The 17,896-nt window shown below is 53.7% G+C and overlaps 7 protein-coding genes across 7 annotated transcripts; 4 read left to right on the top strand and 3 right to left on the bottom strand.

The window, feature by feature from the left end:
- Window positions 1-337: 337 nt before the first annotated feature.
- AB675_6125 (Beta,beta-carotene 15,15'-monooxygenase) lies at window positions 338-2,059 on the top strand (the record flags this gene model as incomplete). Its single annotated transcript, XM_018146391.1, has 4 exons — window positions 338-637; window positions 690-857; window positions 899-1,483; window positions 1,529-2,059. The coding sequence occupies 4 exons, from the start codon at window positions 338-340 to the stop codon at window positions 2,057-2,059; spliced, it is 1,584 nt and encodes a 527-aa protein (XP_018004116.1).
- A 1,130-nt stretch (window positions 2,060-3,189) lies between these two features.
- AB675_6126 (Protein RTM1) lies at window positions 3,190-4,232 on the top strand (the record flags this gene model as incomplete). Its single annotated transcript, XM_018146392.1, has 3 exons — window positions 3,190-3,438; window positions 3,513-3,923; window positions 3,978-4,232. 3 exons carry the CDS (start codon window positions 3,190-3,192, stop codon window positions 4,230-4,232), a joined length of 915 nt encoding a protein of 304 aa, XP_018003861.1.
- Window positions 4,233-4,890: 658 nt separating this feature from the next.
- Window positions 4,891-7,051, bottom strand: AB675_6127 (uncharacterized protein; the record flags this gene model as incomplete). The annotated part of the gene is made up of 2 exons (XM_018146393.1): window positions 4,891-5,662; window positions 5,769-7,051. 2 exons carry the CDS (start codon window positions 7,049-7,051, stop codon window positions 4,891-4,893), a joined length of 2,055 nt encoding a protein of 684 aa, XP_018003653.1.
- A 1,740-nt stretch (window positions 7,052-8,791) lies between these two features.
- AB675_6128 (AB hydrolase superfamily protein C4A8.06c) lies at window positions 8,792-10,528 on the top strand (the record flags this gene model as incomplete). Its single annotated transcript, XM_018146394.1, has 3 exons — window positions 8,792-9,307; window positions 9,396-10,027; window positions 10,072-10,528. The coding sequence occupies 3 exons, from the start codon at window positions 8,792-8,794 to the stop codon at window positions 10,526-10,528; spliced, it is 1,605 nt and encodes a 534-aa protein (XP_018003989.1).
- Window positions 10,529-10,977: 449 nt separating this feature from the next.
- Window positions 10,978-12,969, bottom strand: AB675_6129 (uncharacterized protein; the record flags this gene model as incomplete). The annotated part of the gene is made up of 1 exon (XM_018146395.1): window positions 10,978-12,969. One exon carries the CDS (start codon window positions 12,967-12,969, stop codon window positions 10,978-10,980), a length of 1,992 nt encoding a protein of 663 aa, XP_018003787.1.
- A 2,242-nt stretch (window positions 12,970-15,211) lies between these two features.
- Window positions 15,212-16,602, top strand: AB675_6130 (Cystathionine beta-lyase; the record flags this gene model as incomplete). The annotated part of the gene is made up of 2 exons (XM_018146397.1): window positions 15,212-16,477; window positions 16,543-16,602. The coding sequence occupies 2 exons, from the start codon at window positions 15,212-15,214 to the stop codon at window positions 16,600-16,602; spliced, it is 1,326 nt and encodes a 441-aa protein (XP_018004100.1).
- Window positions 16,603-16,794: 192 nt separating this feature from the next.
- On the bottom strand, window positions 16,795-17,580 carry AB675_6131 (Glutathione S-transferase; the record flags this gene model as incomplete). The annotated part of the gene is made up of 1 exon (XM_018146398.1): window positions 16,795-17,580. The coding sequence occupies one exon, from the start codon at window positions 17,578-17,580 to the stop codon at window positions 16,795-16,797; it is 786 nt and encodes a 261-aa protein (XP_018003775.1).
- Between the last annotated feature and the right edge of the window lie 316 nt (window positions 17,581-17,896).

Below are 17,896 nucleotides of genomic sequence, written 5' to 3' on the forward strand. Positions count from 1 at the left end.
TCGAGTGTCCCCTCACGGCCGTAGACTCGCGCTTGCTCCCCAATTGAGCATCAAAGCCAAAGCTACGGACGAACGTGCTCGCTTCAGCAAAAGCAGCAAAGTGCTACTCCGCGCTTCCCCATGTAACATCATCTTAGCAGCGAATTGCGGATGAACTAGATCCGCTACACGATGGCAACCATCACCTACATAAGGCGCTGTGATCGCTTACCCATTCCAGGTAGGCACACCATGTCAAATGAGCTCGAGCATAAGTCCGCAAGCCATCCAAGGACTCAAACGATACTTCACAACACCATTTAAACGAGGACTACACACAATGATTGCCAAGACAGAGATGCCGACGACAAAACACTTCAATGATTGGCCAAATGCTATCGGACTCGACGTTAGTTACGAGGAGCGTGACCCGGTTCAACTCAAAGTCGAGGGCAAGATCCCGTCCTACGTGAGCGGCACGTTATTCCGCACAGGACTTGGACCTCGTAAGATATCGACCGAGAACGGTTCAACATTTGTCGTGAACCACTGGTTCGATAATTTTAGCCAAGTGCACCGCTTTGGAATCGACCCGGCCGGGACAGTGACTTATAATTCACGTTTAACAAGTGACGGACTTATCGACGAGGCCAGAAAGGTGCGTTAACGAAGACGGCCACAAGAGTAACATGGAGCTAACGCAAACTTAGACTGGCAGCCTCAAGGGAATCAGCTTTGGCAAGAAATACGAACCCTGTAAGAGCTTTTTCAAGAAGGCGCAGTCGATATGGACAGGAAGGAGTCGATCGGAGGAGCCCAATGCTCGAAACGTGGGAGTGACGATCACAGCGAATCATCCAGGCATCGGCAGTAGGGAGGTGCCACAAGCACGCCATACACCAGGGACCACGTCTCGCAGATCACTATGGCTACAGATGCGTCCGCGCTACAGGTCTTGGATCCCGAAACGCTAGAGCCAGTCGGCGTTGCTGAACAGACAACTTTGCATCCTGACCTCAAAGGACCTCTGAGTGCAGCTCACGCCGAGCACGATCCAGAGACAGGCGATATCTTCAATTACAACCTGGACCTTGGGCGCACTGGCACGTACAGAGTCTTCAGGACGTCCGCAGCAACCGGGAAAACGTCCATCCTTGCAACTTTCGCGCACACACCGGCCTATATCCACTCACAATCTCTGACCAAGAACTACTACATCATTTGCATCTGGAACTCTAGCTACAGTATGGGCGGAGCTTCGATCTTGTGGAAGCGAAGTCTCATGGAAGCTATGGCTTGGGACGGCAGCAATCCTGCAACATGGTTTGTCATCGACAAAAATCCGCCCGAAACTGGTGGGAGGGGAATTGTCGCAAGATTTGAATCGGCTCCCTTTTTCTGCTTTCACACAATCAACGCCTACGAGGAGACCGCGGCTGACAAAATGGACATCGTCGCGGATCTTGCGGGCTACGCAGACATGACAGTCCTCAACAAGTTCTACGTGGGTACCTGTTTCTGACCATGGTCCCTTTGCTGACAGTCATAGTTCGAAAATATGCTTAGCGACAGTCCGAAAGCTGCGAAATGGGCAGATGCCTCCAATTTGACAGCACGGCCAACGTACAGACGCTATAGACTCCCAGAGATCCCGTCCTCGCCAACGAAGTCGGTCCGACGAGCTGAGCTTGAGTACGAGAGCCCCCGTGGGTCAGCAGTCGAGCTGCCCACGATAAACGGGAAGTTCAACACCAAGCCACATAGATATGTCTATGGCATTACCGACACCGGCCTGTCCACGTTTGCGGACGGACTTGTCAAGTATGACACCAAGACGCACGAGACTAAGGTCTGGAGAGTCCACGGACACACTGCTGGCGAAGCGATATTTATTCCAGATCCTGAGTCAACCGAAGAGGATGGAGGTGTCCTTCTGACTGTTGTACTAGATGGGTTTGAGGGAAAGAGCTACTTGCTCATCCTCGATGCTGGGACTCTGGAGACCGTGGCGAAAGCACACGTCGACGGTGTTGTCGGCATGGCTTTCCATGGACTTTATACTCCCAAGGCCAGGCTATAGTCCACATTCGAGGCTCAACGGGTGAGCCTTGTGGGTGAAACTGAGACATATTCTGTCAGACACACTGTCTATCTTTTCATTCATCCACAGCTTCTCAGACCTGGGCACTTGATGCGCCCATGATGACGGCATTACGTGTGGTCTATAAAGCTCTGTATTCCGAGGTTTTCAGACACCACGCCGGATGACACAGCGGCTTGCCAATTCCGCTGCCAAGCCCGAAATCAGGATGCCTAGCTTGAAGTTGCGGGGCGGATTGGCCTTACCCATACTACTCGCAGTACTTGTACCGCCGACACTTCACTATTGACACTGCCACAAATACATCAACAATTTCCCCGAATGATGTTGAGTGTGCCCAAAGAACGTCAAGGAGTATCCAATCGGTATCGAAATTATGTGGTAGCCTGATGCCTTGCCCAGCAGCTAAGCACAACCTCTTGTGGACAAGTTCGAAAGAAGAAAACGAGCAAGCCGCTCTACGAGTTCACTGCCACAGTGCTCCGCAATACACGTCGCTAAGACGGAGCTCCTGTTTCTGTACCTCATCGCGAAATCATAGGCAAGGGTCTCGTTGGCCTCGCGAATGCGAATACGAGAAGCTAGTCCTCTTGTGAGCTACATTCGCGACCTGTTAACACGATGTACCAGAGCCACAGGGTTTTCAAAGTACCTATTCGCATGCCATCTCGACTTCCACGTGTTTCACAAAGGCAGCAAGCAACAATTCTGAGCATACCAAGGCAGATCGACCAATTTCATGCTCCGACGTATCTATTCCCGTCGATACGAGGGTGGGTCTCAAGCACTTTGCAGTAGTGCTTGGCAATTCTCTTTCAGCAGTATCGCAGCAGTCTCGCATTGAGCATGACTCCAGCCCAATGGCTATACGGCTTGAGCTATCTGTCATGGTGAGGACGAGTAGGTATATATCAGGAGAGCCTCCGTGAAGACGAGAATGCCAGACAACTTCAGGTCTGCTTTCCAGCGAATTGCGGAACATCCAGCGAACTACGGATCGTACAGCGAACTGCGGGCCACTCTCTCCCAAGACATCTACCAACGAGAAGCTTTTTGCCCTTTGCCCTCAACGAGATCAAGAGCCAGCATTCCACCAACCTGCCTGCACCATGGGGATTCCCACCGACGACAACATCTACGGGTACGACGGTTCCAAAGCTGCCGCAATCGTCTTCACGGTCGTCAACTCTGCCCTTCTGACCTATCACGGCTATCTTTCTCTCTGGTTGCCTTGCAGATGGTCCAAAGTTCGTCCCACCCAACGCCATAGGTACACCATCTGTCTCTGGGTGGCTGCAGCATTTGCCACCGCGGGATATTCTGTTCGCCAAGCATCCCTCAGCAAGACCGATGATGTTGTAAGTCACTCTCAATAGTCGAAGACCTTCGAGCAGATAGCTTGTTTCCGACGCAGTGCTCATGCTATTTCCAGGGTTTATACGCCACTTCGGCGTCATACGTCGTCCTCAGTCCTATATTCGTTTGCGCGAGTCTATACTGGCAACTGAAGTATCTGGTGCTCCTTCTACTGCCGCGCAAGGAGCAGAGGATTTATGGCCTCAACCCGAGGTGGTTGGGCCGAATCTTCATCACGTCCGACGTTACTTCCTTCCTGACTCAGGGTGCTGGGTCTGGCGTTGCTAGCAGTGCTGGCTGGGAGGGCAACACAAAAGATATTGGCCTCAACATCATACTGACAGGGCTCGCACTACAGCTGGCGACGTTCACTTTCTTCATTGCCTTTCTAGCCACGTTGGTCATCAGAGCGCGCAGACATGGCGGTCTGACCTCGGGTCCACACAAAGTCTTGATTGGCGTCTGGATTGCCGCTGCTTTTGTACAGGTATGCCGTTCTGTCCTTATCCTGTCTGGAATCTCACTGATGCGATCCTCGTAGACAAGGACGATCTTCCGTATGGTAGAGTTTGCTCTCGGAATTGACGGCTATCCTTTTTCGAATGAGTGGATGTTGTACATCTTTGACGGTGTCCCTATGATCATTGCACTCACAGCTCTGGGCTGGTTCCATCCGGTCACTCATCTGCAGGGCAAGCAATTCTTTGAGGAGCAAGAAGCGCTCGTCGAGGCGAAGGACGGTGTCCCGATGAATGCGATGGACAAGACTGGGTGTGCCAGCACTGTGAGGGTCTGAAGGGGTTCGAGCCCAGAGTCACATGTCCGCAGATCTCAGAGGACGGATGTATGAATCAGAGATCCAGCGTTGGGGAGGGTATGACTTGGAACGGCGTGACTTAGCTTGGCCACGGTGGGCTCTCGGCAGATTTGAGGGAGGTGGTGACTTGGTGAAAGATTAGAACAGTACAACTTCAGCCGTTAGGTAATTATCAAGTGATTAATCGTAGACGGGTGACCCGCATCTGTAGATTCCCCTTGTACCACACAATGAGGGCTGCTGAAGTCATTCACGTATTTGACCGACTTCATCTCGCGTACGGAGAATGTCCATTTGACAAAGAAACGCGCGTATTCGGAACTGCAAATCTGAGGCGTGGCGGAGGCAGGGCTGGCCTATATATGCTGGCGGAAGTGATTCAAGTCAAGGTGGTCGCTCAAGACATCATGGCATCGCGGACGTATATATCATGACCAGATCTATTGAGTAGAGTTTTTGCCCTGCTTTTGCAATCTTCAAACCGACGCAGCAATGGTGGTATCTCAACTTCCATGAACAATCGATGCCAGCATACAGACATCGTGAGCGGAATGAGCCGGTATCATCTCGCCGTTGCTCTTCCGTTGTCGTTGGGAATCAGTTTCCAAAAGGTTCCCCATCTCCGTCCACTCTGGACTCAGATCATATCAACATCCAAGTCGATCGGCTCCATGATGCTCGGAATCACCATCGAATGCGTTACTGTCGCCGCCGACATGTTATCCATTCCAATGCTCGTCATCATGCCCGGATCAGCAATCACATCATCGTAGTCCCCGGCCCCATCGTCCCAATAGCCATACATCGCATCGGAGGCCTCGACACTGTGATCGAGCGGCAGGTTGATAGTCGCCATCATCGACATTTCCTCTTGTGTCTGCTGTTCGAACCAACCTGTAGAGTCTTCTGCATCTCCGTCCGCTTCTGATGTTGCCGGGCTGATTGGTAATCCCAACTTCAACACATTGACGCCTCTATCCTCATCCTTCACGACCAGGCCCATCGCACTCCTCTGCAGGGCCCTTCTCTCTTCCACGGCGTCAAGGTCGCCTCGGATCTCCCTCGTCACTATTCCCATGATCCGCTTAGGCCACTTCAGGTATCTATCCCAGGTCAGGTCAACTCCTTCCTCCTCTTCGTCCACTTCTCGGTGTCGCGGCTTCCGCCTGGCCGACTTTTTCGACTTCCGTTGCCTGTCGTCTTCCGCCAGTCGCTCGAAAATACCCTCTGCCCACTCTACCGTCCCTGTCAGTACCCGTGACTTGGCGCTCTCCGCCCGTTCGGGCCACTCGTACACCGCGAGAGGTACCATGAGCATCTGCAGAGCCACAAAGTACGAAAGGAGCAGTTGGGAGGGAAGGTTCCGTGGCGAGAGAAAGGTGCTGAATTGTTGTGGTGGGAGTTCGTACCTGGCGATACAATGTCAGCAGTCGTACCGAACATCATGAGCATTGACGGCGGCAGTACTGGATGTGAATAGACTGAGGCGAAAAAGATGAAAAATGAGATACGTACCACACAGCATACAAGCCCGCGAAGCCTAAATACCCACCCTGCGGACTCACCACCAGCGCCTCCAGCACCTCTATCAGACTCTGACAAAAGTTCGCCTCCACCTCTCCGACCTCCCAATTTTCAATATCTCGCCTTTCGACACCAGCGCCATCCTCATGCTCCCTGTCGACCAACAGAACTTCTCCCAGTATCAGCTCTAGCCCTCGAATTCCATCTTCACACAGGCCACTATCAACCCTCGGCAGGCTCGCAAGCCGCGGCGCCATGACCTTGAAGTGCCAATTGGGCTGTAGGTTGAAAGCCGTCGGCATGTCATCGGACTTTATCTTCGCAGTGGTGAGCGCACAGCCGCGGACCATGGTAATGAAGTCGGCTAGGCCATCAGCCCCGCCCATGTACGACGCTTGGAACGTCAGGGCATAGCACGTGGCGAGCATTGCATCGGGCGAGCCGTATGCTTGTGGGTTTGCGACAGCTGCGGGAGGGTTGGTGTTGAGATTGACCTCTACGTCCGGCACCGTTGTGCCTGAAGTGCTAGATGGTGTAGTCGTGGAAGGTTGAGACAAAGCCGCATTCAGGCCCGAGATGGCGAGACCACGATGCGTGAGCGACTCCTTGCGATAGTCTGTGCCTGTGAGTCGGGAGAGATGCGATGCGCCGAGGGACAGGATGGCGTGCATGAGGTAAGGATGCGCTTCCGCAAATTGCGGTATCTCGTTCACCCAGACGTGGTCGTTTCCAAGTGGCAAATGTGGATATGCGTTTGTGAGGAAATGGTGGAAGAAGCGCATGTCGAGCATGTTGAAGGTATGATTTGAGGGATTGGTGGCTGGTGATGCGGAATGGGAGCGCCTGAACAGCGTCGCGGAAGAGGCCGTGCTGCCGCCATCATGTCTGCTTCTGCCCTTGCTTGTTGATGTGCTGTTGGTCGGAGCTGTGTCAGTAACGGCGGGATATATACAGTCGAGGCCCTTGGTCAGGCAATTCATGCATTTCGGCTTCTGCTCGCCGCATTTTATCTTGCGACCTTTGCAGGTGTAGCAGCCAGCACGAGACTTCTTGTGGGAGCGGCGCGTCAGGTTGGGCGCCAAGGTTCGCGGCTGCTTGCCACTGCCGCTTGTGCTGAGGCTCATGATGGCGCTGAATGGAGCGTCGAAACCATCATAGGACGATGGCAGTTGAGTAAGGGGTGGAGAGTAGGGGCGAGTGGTTGTTCCGGTAGGGCTACCGAAGTCCCCCCAGCTGCTGAAATACTCCGGATTGGGGCCGGGATCAATGAACATGTCACGTTTTGTGATAATAGAAATGGCGTTGAGGCACTGGGGTATGCGTCTGTGGTTTCATCTGTGTTGGATGCTCGCAAGAGTGCTTGCTGGTAAACGCTTTGACGGCTTGCGGTCGGTGTTCAAGAGAAGTAGCGCTGCCGCGCACAATGCACGAGGAGATATCGCTGCCAGTGCCCAGAGCCGGTGGATCTCGTGCTGAAATGCGGAATTGACGAGCAGGTGCTGTTTGATAGCTCCACCCTTCCGTCGCATCTAATCATAGGCCTCGTCAGTTCGAGACGAGGTTAAAACACCACAAGGCAGACCCGTCACCCGTTTCCCGTCGAGCGGGTGGCTTGCAAGGGGTGGGATAACAAACCAATAGCAATCGAAGCAGAAAAATGACGCCTAGCTTGGGGCCTGGCAGTGCTGTGGCATACGAGCGACTTGACTGGTTCTTTTGAGATTTAGTGTTACAATACGCCCTTCCCACGTCGGTCCCAATTGAGAGGCATTGGACGATGTCGCAGCGTCAAGGGACAGAAAACCATTGAAATGATCCTGTAGCCATGATCGGACCCCAATCTTCGATCAAGTCGCTGGGTGGGACCCATGTCCGTGCTTTCTCGTCTAATTGAATTTCTCCTCCAGGTTCACGGATCGAGTTGTCAAAAATAGAAAGGACCAACTCACCCACGTTACAAGAGGGGCATGATGTTCGTCTTGGACGACCAGCGCATCATGTGCCAGACTTTTGCCGATTGCAGGTAGGTTTTTGGTGGTCTGGCTTGTAGAGATGAGGCATTTGATCGACCACTAACGACAGATTTGCAGAAGCAAATATGAGTCGGAGACATGATGCTCCCGAAGATTGTCGATGCATCCCGTGACCTCGTGACACTCACAACGTCAGTGCAACACAAGGCGACTGTGCTTGTCGGCGGTTTCAGGAGTGCGACAGCAGATGACAAGGTGAACAACAGAACCGCATTCCGAATTTGACCGTCCGCGGAGATGATGAGATCAAAGTCCACAGGGGACCTTTGTAAAGAGAGTCTAGCAAGAGTGAATGATATCGCTTAGTATGCAGAGCTGGTTTAGCAGAGGTAAAGTACGCGGCTCCCTCTCGCGTTGTCACCGCTAGGTGCAAGTAGGTCGGTAGGCCAATACCTGAGTCTTTAGCTAATGTTTAGGGCTTAACCGGTATGCGAAATGACGACGGTAGGGGCCAATGCCCTGCCCGCTCTATAATTCATGCCCAGATCGACAGGGGTGAGCGCCGAAATTCACAGCCGCCCGCGCCATGGCCAGTACGATCCCTGGCCAGTACCTCGTCGAGACTAATGAGCCTCGGTTCAGCAACGGTGGTGCAAAGACCATGTGCTTGCTCATCCTTCCATCGCCCAAATACGATCATCGATTATCAAGGCGCCGGTCACATTTTCCTGGATGACTATGCCGGGAGTCACTGTTCCCCGATGCAAGTGGACCTCCAAAGATGGCCCAATAATGATTCCATCGCGGACGAAATCTCCGGACAAGGAAGACGCAACGTGAAAGTGCGAGCTCTACATACCTAATTGGCGAGGCTGTGGGATTCTACGTTACGATTGGGGCCTGCTCTAGGTCTGCGTTATTCAGGAGGCTTTAACGACAACCTTTGAGCGAGCTGTGTTATCGCCCAAACACCATCACAGTTCACACCGATGTTATTCGACATCATCTACTGATTTTCTCACATCGAGGTCAGAGGCTGCCATGGACATGTCCCCATCAACGGCGGTTCGCCTGTTCCTGCAGGTCTTCCCGGTGACCGTCAAAACGGCACTCTACCACCTCTTGCGTCTATCAGAAAATGTTGCCAAGCAAACTCTACGTACGGAGCTCCTAGTTGCTATCATTCGTACCCTCGTCGCCATCCCGACTCCCATCGGCCGGATACAAGCTTTCGGCAACCGCGACCAGGGAATCAAGGGCGGCATATGGATCTCGAAAGTCACGATACCTGCTCCACCAGGTGGCGACTTGGCTGATCTTGTGCTGGGCGCTGTCAAGGACCTAGATGAGAGCGGACTGGGCCTGGCAGAAACTGGGCTACCAGACCTGAAGGCAGCTGCCATTGGAGCGGAATGGACCGGCCCTCGAGGAAATGTGGCTAAAGACGCCCCAAGGCCAGACTTTGAGGAGCGCGAACATTACGAGAATCTGGTGAAGGAATCGCCAGGAGAGACAACGATCCTGTATTTTCACGGCGGGGGCTATTTTACCATGGATGTGAGTCGTGCTTTCCACCTCCGCAAGCCCAATTCGAGTTGCGTCATGCCTGCCGAGCTATGCACTGACAGGAGCGACCTTTCAACAGCCCGCATCTCATCGTCTGACTACGCGTGCCCTTGCGAAATCGACTGGCGGTCGTGTGCTCAGCGTCCGCTACCGGCTTGCGCCGCAGCATCCGTTTCCATGTGCCCTTCTCGATGCACTGCAGGCGTATCTGTACCTGATTGTGCCACCACCGGGTGCTTTCCACGAACCAGTCAAACCCCAGCATATCGTCTTCGCAGGCGACTCGGCAGGAGCTGGTCTGTCAACATCTCTGCTGCTACTGCTGTTACAGTTTCAACGCACAGCTTCGACGAACGCTACCCCAAAGCTCCAACTTGATGGTCATTCAGTAAAAGTGGACTCGTCAATCCTCCCTGCCGGGATCGCTCTCAATTCACCATACGTCGACGTAACACATGCCCTACCTTCTGTCACCGCAAATGCGCACTACGACTACCTTTTCACCCCACCAGCGCCTACTTCTACTACAGCCGACACGACCAATCTGGCGCCTCCGGAAGCAAACTTCCAACCTCCACCAGACGAGCACTGGCCGACATCTCCTCCTCGTGCAGATCTGTACGCCCCCGTGGCTCGCCTGCTCGCACACCCGCTTGTATCACCCGTGATGTCCAAAGATGAACACTGGAAAGGCTCGCCTCCCGTATGGATGTGTGTCGGAGAGGAGATGCTGGTCGATTCTGGTGCTGCTTTAGCGCGGACGATATCGCGGTCTGGGACAAAGGTACAATTCCTGGGCTGGGAGGCATGCCACACTGCTTCGCAATGCTCTTCCCTACCTCACCTTCCGGGAAGACGTGTATGAAGAAATGGGCGCAGTTCGCTGTCGATATCACACAGCCAGACGGCCACAAAACCGGTCAAGAAGCTGCAATCATATCCGGAGCATATTGGTACAAGCCACGGCAAAATGTTGCTCAGGAGAGGTACGAAGTGCCTTTCGAAAGGCTCACATCAATCAGCGACGAAGAAGTGCGGCGCTTGGTATCCGCGTCGGCTGACAGAGCTGCAAAGCGGGAGGAAGAGGCCGTGAGGAAATGGGAACGAGATGCAGCCAAGCTCGCCTGTGATGAAGCCGCCGAGATGGCGATCTGGCTGGACTATAAAGCGTTGCAGAGGTTTGGGCCAAGGTATATACAGCCATATGTATAGAGACGATACAGTAGTGGCAAGACGATTGTCTAGTAAGGTGAGTGCATCAAGAAATACCGAGACGCGATGTGAGTTTGAAGTCTTTGTACATTAAAAACCTATGGTCTGGATCTGTCTGGGGCGAAATTTTCTGTGGTATCCAAGGAGAGCACTGTCCCTGGATCGACGGCGTCGGCATCATGCCCTTTCCGTCTTCCAAGCCCGCAGTAGATGACCAAGTCTTATCCTGATAGCATTCGCTTTATGACCCAACCGTCCCTTCCGCTCGTCTAAATACACACACACACACATAGGGAGAGATTCAAAAGTCTCTCCTTTTCTCCAAGCCGTCGTCAATATCTCCGAGTAGAATAGTAATGAAAATTTGTCCCGTGAGAGGCGAGACGGAGGGGTATCCAGCAAAACGCAGCAAACCACGCTGACGCACGAGAAACAGACGTCGGGACTCTTCAGTTCCAGCCCAAGCTATTCTCGGCCATCACAGGCGGGCTTATGTATGTCCGCCCGCTGCGGCCAGACTCATCGCTGCGATCGCTGTTTCTTGAACCTCGTCCACCGTTGTTGCTGTTCATGCGGCCGGGCGCACGGCTGCCATAGCTGTTGCGAGCACCGGCCATGAGGTTGGTGCCCTCGCCTGCTCGTGGTGTTTCATCAGTCTGCACACTGCTGGCCCTTTGATGAGCAGCCTTGCGCTTTTTGTACCTGCGTGCAACGAGGAACATCGCAGCACCATAGACTGCGGCGCCAGCGACAGCACCAACAGCAATACCGACAGAGGATGGCTTGACACCGGAGCCTCCGCCGTCTCCGCCGGGAGCATCGCCTTCATTGGAGTTGGCATTTTGATCGTTGTTGTTGGTGTCCACGGGCGTACCACCTGGTGTCAAGCCTTGCCCAGCCAGGAGTGGTATCGAAGGGTCGATCATGTTCATCAAAGTCTTGACAGATTTGTTTGGGTTGTCGTACAGTGCAGAATTGGCATTGAGGATCTCCATTGACAGTTTGTCGATTTCATCCGATGGCACATAGCCCATGGCCAAGGTGGTCACGTAGTGAAGCTTGGCCAGCGTATTGTAGGGCTGCAAATACTGCATGACCACTTTGTTCTCGGCTATACCGAGGCCGTCTGCTATGCCAATGGGGCTGAAGGTGAAGATCTGAGAGACGGCCAACTGAGACCCGACGACAAACTCGTAGTGGAGTCCTTCCTTGAATCCGATTTGGATCAGTGTTGAATTTTCAGGCGCAACGGGTATGCCTCCTTCCGGCGTGATCACTCTGGGAACGTCCGAGGGCAGCGTCGTTGCCTGCGTGGTCGGCACGGTCTTCGTCTCGGTTGTGCTTGTGGGAGGTGCCGCAGTCTCAATCAGGGAGGGTGGAACGACGGCAGTAGCGTTGTCAGTCCCCGTCGGCAATATACTCTGCGGTGGCTCCTTGCTAGATGGAGGCAGGGTAGTCGGCAGATCAGTTGGTGTCACGGTTGGTGGCTCTGGGGTTGTGACGTTAGCGGCAGGTGGTGGTGGGGCATCAGTCGTGGGTTGCGGCTGTGTTGTTGGTTGATCCGTTGGCTGATCCGTTGGTTTGTCAGTCACTGATGGCGTTGAAGTTGGTTGATCGTTCGTGTCTGGCGTGCTTGTCGGCGGCGGTGGCGGATTGGTGGGACCAGTGGTCGGCAGAGACGTTGGTGGGTCAGGCGTCGTGGTCTCGAAACCGCCCGTTGTGGTCGGTGGAGGTGGAGGGGGATCAGTGGTGCCCACGTCATCCCCCTGTGTGGTAGTTGGTGTTGGCACCGGCGGATTGAGTGCACTGGTCAGCGAGTCGATGAGGCCGCCGCTTGAAGTTGGCTGTGGCTGCGTCGTCGGCTGCTGAGCAGTGTCATCTGTAGGAGTCGTAGGACTTGGCGTCGGCGACGGTGGAGTGGCCGTGTCTGATGGTTCGAAAACGCTCGCGAGGCTAGAGGTCAACTGATCTACGGCTGACGAAAGAGCATCACCCAGGCCTTGCTGCGAGGTCGTCACCGGCGCCGAATCATCAGCTGTGGTTGTTGGAGGTTTGGTGTCATCAGGCGTGGTAGTTGGTGTTGGTGCAGTGTTGGCGGGACTCCCTGTGTCTGAGATGACGGTGTCTATTCCCACAGTAGTCCCCCCCGTACTTGTCGGTGCTGCATTTCCAAGGCCGTCCGTGATCGAGCTGATGATGGTAGCCAACGTATCTCCGAGCCCACCGTTATTAGACTGAGTTGATGAATCTGATTCATCGATCGAGGTTGCTGACCCTACAGGCGTTCCTTCAGGTGATGTATTATTCGTTTCTGTCTGACGCTTCACTACCCGCGGGTAATAATATTTTGGTCCATCCTCGTGAGGTCGTGGTGCTGGCACCGCTTCGGCAAGCGAGATTGCAGCACAAGCCGCCGACAGTGCGAGAAAGGTGATTTTCATATTGAAAGAACTGCTCAGCGATGTCAACTGACGTCCTCGGGTCGTCGATTCGCGAGACCTACCGGAAATTCGAAAACGAGTGTACGTAGATCTGTTGCAGATCTTCTTATGTGCAAAAGAGCGGCTGGGGTAGGAGATCCCCGAACGTTGTCGTTGTTTCAACCAGAGACGAAGAGAGATGCTGTTACTGCTTGACGAGACAGTCCCAACGGGCGACTTCGAGTTGTCGCTTTGTTCTCAAATCAGCGGCCTATTCGCGGCCGCGACTGTAACAAAGAAGTTCCCAAAATTGTATGTGTCGTTCTGCTGGGCCAGCCCACGGGCACAACGGAGACAAAGGCGAGGGCGATGCAAGGTCTGCAGTCTCGACGTTGCCACGCAAGGGGTTTGCTCGAAGACTTCGCAGTCGCTTTCAGCGTCGGTTTGTGGGAAGACGAATTGAATGGTGATGAACGAGTGTGGGCGAGCTGCTGGATCGTGGTGCAGTCGCGAGGTGACGCTGGGTCGTCGGGTGCTCGTGCTGGACGACTTGATGCAAGAAAGGGGTCGGTCGGGCAGTTATCGGTCGCGACGGAAAGAATGGCGACCACGGCGACGTTGACGAAGCATGAAGCCTCAGCGTGGAGGGAAAGTCGTGAGAATCGTGTTAGCAAGTCAAGAAAGAAAGGAAGCCAGAAAACATCGCAGGCGAGGTTGCTGGATGGTGGATCGCTAACCAGCAGCAAGGCTTCTGCCCTCTGGATTGGGGACTGGAGGAAATGAGGGCGCAGTCGTCTCTCTCGCTAGAACGTCCCAAGGCGCCAGGAACAGGAACAGCGTGTTTTGGCTCTCACTAGGATTGGACGGGGCCTGAATAGCGGATCGCCAAAAGATTGAAAGCCATACCGCACATGGTTTAGCCGAGCCGCCATTCTCTGCTCGGATTCGCAAAGACTGGTTTGTGGCGCCACAATGTCACGATAGTGGATACCGGTAAGGGCCAATTTGCCTGCTAGCGGCTGCTGTTGTATCATTCAAAACACAAAAGGCATGCTTGGACATGGTGGGCGAGCCCCTGACAGCATATAATCTAGACCAAATGTCGTGGTCAAGATTCGTTTCAACAGGGATCGGCGCTGGAATTTTTCATACGCGTACCAGGCTATTTCCATGTGGGAGAACAGCGCCCCATGAGCGTTGAGTCCGGTTGTCGCGCTGTCCCACCACAGGATCAGAGCAATTTCACATTGTGGTCGGAGACACTATTCAAGACCACCGATGCAGCTGATGTTGCGTGCACTTATACAACGATGCTCAGGCTTGAGTATGTGACAGATGAGTTGTTGTTTTCAGCGATGTGCTCCCTGATCTAGGAAGGGAGGGGACATGCTTTCGGACCTGCTGAGACAAGCAGGGAGTCCCTAGAGACTCCAACTCAACAGCATCATTGATGCCGAAACACTAGACACTCCCGCTTGTTGCAGGACTAGACCCAGACGATAACATTTTCGCGCAGCGTCGACATCAGTGGCAACGATGTCTTGTGCCTTTTTGTGCTGCTGTGCACAGCCATCACCTCAATGATCTTTTCATCAAGGTACACCTCGCTGACTGAGAATCGTCTGTCTGGAATAGCAATCATTTGCTGTCCGCAAAGGCGGACACAGTGGGTGCAAACGCTGTTGAGTATCAGAAGTCAGGCCTCGGAGGGCGGCCTGACTATTCAGATGTGCCCATGATTTGTAGTCACAGAAGCGCTAAAAATATCGTGAGGTGTCATACTGATATGACTATATATATTTGCCAGTGTTCGAGCCGCTGGCAAGTGAGTAGTAGGCACGCTGCGGATCGTCTTCACAGTCTTCAATGATGGTACTTCAGCGCATTTCTCCGACCTGGTCCCCGGCGAAGGCGACAAGAACAACTGAAATATGCTCAGCCTCGTCAGTCGCGCTGGCAAGCCTCGTCAGATTCTGGTCACGTGCTCGCTTCCGATTTCGCTGTCACGTCATCGGCTGGAACAGTCTCTGCCGGGTCAATGTTTCCTCGGACTCTTTGACTGCTCTGGAACATGACTCCCCGGATTGGTTGCCGTCAAACCTCAAAGTCCTGTCGAACTGCTCGTGCGTTTGTACCTGACTACCAAACATCGAGTAACGACCTCGCAGCCGTTCAACACTGCTGCCTCATATGTCCTTGAACGTCCTGATCTCATCCCTTCAAGTCGTTGAGCTCGTCCCCCCTCCACCTCCATTCTGCCGCTATGTCTGAACCGAGCTCTTCTACACCGCCCGTCTCCAATCCCAAAGTCTCAGCCATGAGCAAAGCCTTCTCTCAGGTCGACCTGGACGGCCACGACCTGCCCCCTTCGCCCGCCCCATCGAGCCCACGTAATGGACGACAGTATTCGATTGCCACCCAGCTGGTGTATTCCGAAGGAAACGACCAGTACAACGCGAGTAGCGTGCCCATATATCAATCGGCAACATTCAAGCAGACGTCGGCAACTGGCGGCGCTTCTGACTACGATTATACCCGCAGTGGCAACCCTACCAGAACGCACTTGGAGAAGCACCTGGCGAAAATCATGCGTGCAAAAAGAGCCTTGGTAGTGTCGTCCGGAATGGGCGCCTTAGATGTGATCACAAGATCTCTGAAACCCGGAGACGAAGTTGTGACGGGCGACGACTTGTACGGCGGCTCGCATCGACTCTTGAAGTACCTGTCGACGCATGGCGAGATTATTGTTCACCACGTTGATACAACTACACCAGAAAAGGTCAAAGAGGTCCTTACCTCTAAGACGGCGCTTGTGCTGCTAGAAACACCTACAAATCCATTGATCAAGGTCGTTGATATCGCCACGATCGCAGCCATGGCTCACGAAGCGAATCCCAGCTGTGTAGTCAGCGTAGACAACACCATGCTCTCACCTCTCCTGCTCAATCCACTCGAACTCGGCGCCGACGTTGTGTACGAATCCGGAACCAAGTATCTCTCTGGGCACCATGACCTCATGGCCGGTGTCCTGGCGGTCAAGGATGAAGCTCTGGCTGACAAGTACTACTTCGTTATTAACTCCACAGGTTGCGGCCTTGCTCCATTCGACTGCTGGCTGCTTATGCGCGGCATTAAGACCCTTAAAGTCCGCATGGACGCGCAACAAGCGAATGCTCAACGACTGGCCGAGTTCTTGGAGTCTGTAGGCTTCAAAGTCCGCTATCCTGGACTCAAGTCTCATCCGCAATACGACCTCTTCAACACTATGGCTCGTGGTGCTGGTGCGGTTCTTTCTTTCGAGACTGGTGATATCCATCTGTCCGAGCGTATTGTCGAGTCCGCGAAGTTGTTCGCTATCAGTGTCAGTTTCGGTTGTGTCAATTCGCTCATTAGCATGCCCTGCCGCATGAGCCATGCGTCAATCGACGCTAAGACTCGGCAGGAGCGAGGCGTTCCTGAGGACCTGATACGTCTGTGTGTCGGGATTGAGGACGGCGATGATTTGTTGGACGATCTGAGCTCAGCCTTGGTACAAGCGGGGGCCATGGATCTCTCACTCGAGGCTTATATGCGAAAGCCCCCACAGTCTTGCAGCATGATCCACTGGACGGCGAGGTTTTGGCGGCTCATGCTGCGGCTAAGAATGAGCCATAGGCACATGTGCGCGTTCAAGCATATAGGAGTTGCTCCGGTTTCCGTCAAAGTCGGATATGATGATCCTACAGGTGTAGCAGCGATATGGCTGAAATATAGCAGAGCACCCCTGAGCGAGCTATATGCCGCGAGAATAAAAAGTAAAACGGTTACATTGTTGAAGCAACATCACTCTCGAGTGAAGAAATCTGATTATGGCTGCTCGTCTAGCTCTGGATAGTTCCTCCAAATGCACAACGAGTACTCCTGCCGCCTTTCAGAAGCTAGATAGTTTTTGATTCTTTCATGTCCCTTCACCCGTTCGTACAGTGCCCAGACCTTGGGGTACTTGTCACTGTCGCGCACCTTTTTGATGTAGTTTGGAAAGGCGAACGTTACACCGTCCAGACATTGAAACAAGACGAGATCCGCATACGTCAACTGGCCTGCGTACAAATACTCTCCTCCCTTGCTAGGCTCGGACGAAAGCACCCGCTCAAAATAGCCCAAGAACTTCGGTAGCCGGTTGTTGCGATAGTCTTCGGCTTTCCGCAACGCTTCGTCCTTCTGATCCTCGTAGTATAATGTCGTCGCCACTGGGTGGTGAACGTCGTGTGCTTCGTTCGACAGGCCGTCTAGAGCAGTCAAGGCCAGACCATTGACATAGTAGACACCATTGGGGTCGTTTTCAGGGACCAAACCAAGCTTCGGTCCGAGATACAACAGGATATTCGGCACCTGGGAGATGGTCAGGTCTCCGTGGCGAAGTATAGGTGGTGCGAAAGGCGGAGGACTGAAATCGTCGCCGATATTCTTGTCGGAAATGTGGGCCAGCACTTTATCGACGCAGTCCTTCTGAAGTGCAGTATCGCCGTACTCTACTCCGGCCGCTTCGAATGCTAGGCGGACGTGCTCTCCTCGCCCAGGCATTCCCGGCCAGTACACGAGAGTTATCTCGGGCGGCTCTGTCTTCTGCCGCTTCGACGATGGCTCGCTCATAGTGCTGTTCTTCCACGGAATGTGCTTGGCGTGTACTTGTCAAACTTACCAGACACAGTCGTTGTGTAAAGCTCAGTTTCGTACAGGCTGCGTCGGCCCCAAGCTGGGCGATGGTAGTGCACGGAGGAATTGATGGTAGAGAAGATCTGACAGTGGTCTAGATGTACAGTAGGAGGCCTTGGGTCTTTGAGGCTCGCAATATTTGCCCGGCAAAGCAGGTCTCGTATCCTTTTGCGAGGAGGGCTTGGCGTTGCACCAATGACGTTTCACCCCGAGATCTGCAGGTGCTCAGGAATCATCATCACTGCAGGCAGCG

Source organism: Cyphellophora attinorum (genome assembly GCF_001299255.1).
Source record: "Cyphellophora attinorum strain CBS 131958 chromosome Unknown Contig4, whole genome shotgun sequence".
NCBI classification, from domain to species: domain Eukaryota; kingdom Fungi; phylum Ascomycota; class Eurotiomycetes; order Chaetothyriales; family Cyphellophoraceae; genus Cyphellophora; species Cyphellophora attinorum.